General features: G+C 32.9%; 1 protein-coding gene across 1 annotated transcript in view; it reads right to left on the bottom strand.

Moving 5' to 3' along the window:
- Window positions 1–4,879, bottom strand: part of CERKL (ceramide kinase-like) — a 44,238-nt gene that overhangs the window by 9,137 nt on the left and 30,222 nt on the right. Inside the window, exons 10-11 of the mRNA XM_008593480.1 lie at window positions 4,778–4,876; window positions 1,554–1,650 (exon numbers count right to left, since the gene is read on the bottom strand). Of these exons, the coding sequence (XP_008591702.1) occupies window positions 1,554–1,650; window positions 4,778–4,876 (196 nt within the window). The remainder of the gene's footprint in view (window positions 1–1,553; window positions 1,651–4,777; window positions 4,877–4,879) is intronic.

The raw sequence follows: 4,879 nt of genomic DNA, 5'->3' as shown, positions 1-4,879 counted from the left end.
TACTCATTTAAGTTCTCAAATAGGGGTACATTAGTGAGGTTAATACTCATTTAAGTTCTCATATATCTATTTAACAGAAAAGAAATAGGAAACATTTATACCAAGTAAATGATACTGATTTATCACTAGGAACACAAAATTTTGCGTGTTTCTAATATTGTTTTCTTGTTTCTATTTTTTGGAAACTTTAAAAAAATAATAAACATGTACTGCTTTTGGATTAAGAATAACAAAGTTAGTCTTAATGTTTAAACATTCAGTAAAATCTGAAAAGACATACATTTCTTTGAAAAATCAATAAATATCCACATTTCCCTAAATATACATAAAGTTATTACTTAGGCTCACACATACATTTTATCTGCTTGTCTACTTTGTCTCCATAGAGATTTATATTTAAGGAAAGCGGGGCTATATGTAAATTTTATGATTTAATTTCCTAAACAGTACATTTTGTTGCCCAAATGTTGATCAAATAATATAGCAGGCAGAAGAGAACTCAAATCTCACGGGGCCCGCCTAAGAAAGTTTGAAATCATGAGGCACAAAAGGAGCCTCCCAATGGCTAAGGTGTGTAAGCAAGATTCGGGGTCTCATCACCAGCTCGATTTACTCTGCTCCTCCTCTCTTGTGTTCTCTCCTAACTACACGGAAGCACATTTTATAGCTTTAAGAATGTGAAACTATAGGGTTTTACAACCACACCTATGTATGTCAACTCACAATTTCAGAAATTCACATATTTCCAGGATCAGTTTCCTAATAACTGTGTCAAAATACTCATACCTGCCAAAAGAATATGGCTTATAATTGGTACTGTCTCTCTTTAAAGCAAGTCACTTACATGGAAATACATATCTTCACACATTCTAGTTTCGAATAAAATAAATTATGTCTACATAAAAGTGGTTCATTTTAAAATTTATATCTCAAAAGCTTTCTTTCAACCAATGAAGATGGGCAGATCTGCAAAACAAATGTCAGGAAAATCTAAAAATCATGAGAGTCTGCTGCTATAAAATCAAGAAGGCTAAAATCTCAGAACTACTTTTCATTCTGAAGAATACCCTGAGTATGGAATTTTATCTTTAATTTACTTCACATATCAATGTAACACTACATTTCCTATTTTCTCTTTGTGGAAAAAAATTACACACACACACACACACACACACACACACATAAAACCACTAACCCATAGCTCAAAAAAAGCCAATCTGTGTTAATATCAGTGGATACTTCTCAAAATTTAGATGAAACACAGATCAAAACTAAAGATTAATGTATTCAAAAGAAAATGAAGCCTTCTTATGAGGCACGACTTGATATGAATTCACACAAAACCACTAACCCATAGCTCAAAAAAAGCCAATCTGTGTTAATATCAGTGGATACTTCTCAAAATTTAGATGAAACACAGATCAAAAATAAAGATTAATGTATTCAAAAGAAAATGAAGCCTTCTTATGAGGCACGACTTGATATGAATTCTTGCAGCATCTCTTTCTCCAAGATTAATAACTGCAAGTAAGTAACAAAAAGATTTACTATACCTGATTTTTTACACTGGCATATCTTTTCAGGTGTTTTATAAATTCTGGCCGAGAAGTATTTCGTGCAATTATAAGAGCCATACTTCCATTATTTAATCTGAAATTAAATATTTGTATTTGACATTAAAAAGTTTATTAAGAGATTGCATCAGAAATTATTTCACATTGTTTCTTATAACAAATATGAGGGGTCTTCAAAAAGTTCATGGAAACATTCATATGATCTTTTAATTCGATTTTTCTGCAAACTTTTTCACATACTCTTCTATAGTGTTTACTAGAAGTATTGGGCAAGTCATCTACACATTAAATTTACCTAAAATTCTTAAACTATATCTTGCTGCATTATTTTTTAAATGATGCCTCCTTTCAAACTAGTTTTATTGAACCACTGGCTTCCTTCTTAGCAAGCTCTTACATTAGGGCTTTTTTAGAGAACAAACCATCATACATCCTTCCCATGTAGCAAGACGTAATTTTAAGTCCAATGTAATTACTTAGGAGTTCTAAATGTGAAACTATGCATGCTTTTTAAATGATGTATTATGAAATGGTTAATATGTACAAATGGTATAGCAAATAGCTCAACATTTTCTAAAACCTAAAGTGTGATTTAGATATGTATTATGGGCAAAAGGTCTAAGTGACATAGAAAAATAACTAAATCAAAGTGGCCCTTTGATTGATGAAATGGGGTGAATAAACACTGCCACACATGTTCAATTAAATGACTGAACATTTTAATCCTGCATAACTGTTCCATCAGATGTAAGAAACTGAAAATTCAGAGGTGTAATTTAGTGCCAAAACAGCCACTTGCAAATGCATCTAGCTTTAGAAGGCAGTTTGCAGAAATACATGCAAATGACTTCTAGCTTCATTTCAGTGCAAACATGAAGTTATTCCAAGAAGAACAATGACATAAAAAAGAGCTCTTTAAATCTTATGAAAGCTCAGGTTAGAGCTGTAAGGGACCTTAGGGATTTTCTTGTCATTCACTTATACTGTATAGAAGAAAGAGACAACCCCAGGTTAAGTGATTTGTTCAAAAGCACACAGAGAATAACAAAATGATCATCAGCACCAGAGCTGTTAATTAGTTACCAGGGCCCAATACTACCCATCATGCCAGCTCTTCCCAATCAAAAATAAACAGCACCAAAATGATCAGGGTAATGTTACCATGTGGCTTTTATTTTTTTTAATTGTGTAATTTTATAAACATGAAAAGCATTACCTATGTCTGCTTTTTAATATTTACCAGTAATTGAAACACACTCTATGTGCCAGGCACTGTTATAAATGTTTCACATATATTAATGCATTTAATATTAGAATACTTAAAAAATAAGAATAGTAGTTTATTTCAGCCATTTGCACTGAGGTATTTTGAAGTAAATTATAATTTACTGAGGGGGTGGAAAAAAAGCTGAAAGTGGAATTTTCTGTTCAATTTTCCTGAACCGTTCGGAAGCTACATCTCTGAAAATCTCTGTTAAACTGACATCCAGTCGAAGGGTAGTTACAAAATGGTAGTTGAGATGATGTAAATGTTCCCAACACAAAGAGGTGACAAATGTTTAAGGTGATGGATCTACTAAGCACTGTGAAATGATCGTTGTCCAAGTATTAATGTACTGAAACATTGTATTATACTCCAAAATATATACAATTATTATGGGCCAATTAATAAAAATAAATTAAAAAGAGAAATATAGAATAAAGGTTACCAGAGGCAGAGAAAGAGAGGGGGGTAGCGGGGTACAGAGAAAGGTTGGTAGACTGGTACAAAGTTATAGTTAAACAGGAAGAATAAATTCTGATGCTCTAGGGTGGCAATAGCTAAGATATTATGTTGCATATTTCAAGATAGCCAGATAAGAGGATCTTGAAGGCTATAACCACAAAGAGATGATAAATGTTTGGATGATAGATATGCTAACTATTCTGACTGGGTCATTATACAATATATGCATGTATTGAAACAACAAACTGTACCCCATAAACATGTATAATGAAAAAAACACTTTTAAATGGCATGTTTTGATTACAATCCATGAAGAAATCTCTAATTAGCCATTGTTCTCTGAAAAACTCATCAATACTGATTAAACCTGGAGAGTCAGCAGTGGAATTCTAGGCAAGCTGAACATTTATGGAGCAGCTTTAAAGGAGGTATGAATCAGTTGCTCCCACAAGAGCAAGACTACCTCCCATGAAGGTCCTTGAGCGAGCAGTGTTAGATAAACATTGTCTCAAGTCCTGCCCACCCTAGCTCTCCAGTCAGCTAGCCACATCTTCTTGTTTAGTGGGGGAAACAACATTAGGAAAGTGCACAGCTCTCTAGGATTTCTGAGGGTGTGGGGAAGAAAGAACTGGGCTCAATTTCTAAATCACACAAGTTTCAAAATAATCCTTTCAAGTTTCAGCACTAGATATAATTAACGAGGACCTTGCCATCTGGGTTTTTAATATCAAAGTTTGTAGTTTCTCTTTTTTCTTTCTTTACTTTGAATGTTTTCCTACTATTACCTTCCTATCAATTGCCAAGGAAGTGAGGACCTTGCCATCTGGGTTTTTAATATCAAAGTTTGTAGTTTCTGTTTTTTCTTTCTTTACTTTGAATGTTTTCCTACTATTACCTTCCTATCAATTGCCAAGGAAGAAATTTAAAATCTATTCCTTTTTCTAGCTGTTAATCATTTTGGTTAAATATTTTGCAGGGAAGTTGAAACTAATCATTAGTTTGCTACTACTCAAATCATTAATCAAATGTGGACAGTAGATTCATATGTACACTGTTCACATTAAACAGAACTGAAATTTTTCCTTTGACTAAAGGTATCAAATATACACAAATGTGTGCTTTTCATGCTAAGGATATTTATGTTTGCATTAAAATAGAAAAGCAGAGACATTCATAAGAAATTTAATATCATGTTCTCAACAACTAGTAAATAAACATAAATGTATAAAGCAAGCAAAGGAGGCATAAAATAAAATTATGTCAATAAAACTCAGGGAATATTATTTTTAGCCTCAGTGAGTTCAACAGTTGTTCTTAACCTACAGTAATGACAAATCCCTTAGAATATCTGGTATTATACAAAGAGAGACTACCTCTTAATAAGATTCTAACTAGCCAAGAATTAGGTGGGTATTATGAAAGAAAAAATTGAGATTATAAGAAAAGTATCAATGATTCAATAAAAACGCTTACTAACCTGGTATTAGGTGCCAAGCCTCTCGGTGCTACCGAACACAGGCAAGGAATTGCCATAATGCTGACATTCAAGAACTGACCTTGGATCATTTGCCATTGATCA

The sequence above is a fragment of the Galeopterus variegatus genome, unplaced genomic scaffold (genome assembly GCF_000696425.1).
Source record: "Galeopterus variegatus unplaced genomic scaffold, G_variegatus-3.0.2 Scaffold9223, whole genome shotgun sequence".
Lineage (NCBI taxonomy): Eukaryota > Metazoa > Chordata > Mammalia > Dermoptera > Cynocephalidae > Galeopterus > Galeopterus variegatus.
This window is presented reverse-complemented; position numbering and strand designations above follow the sequence as displayed.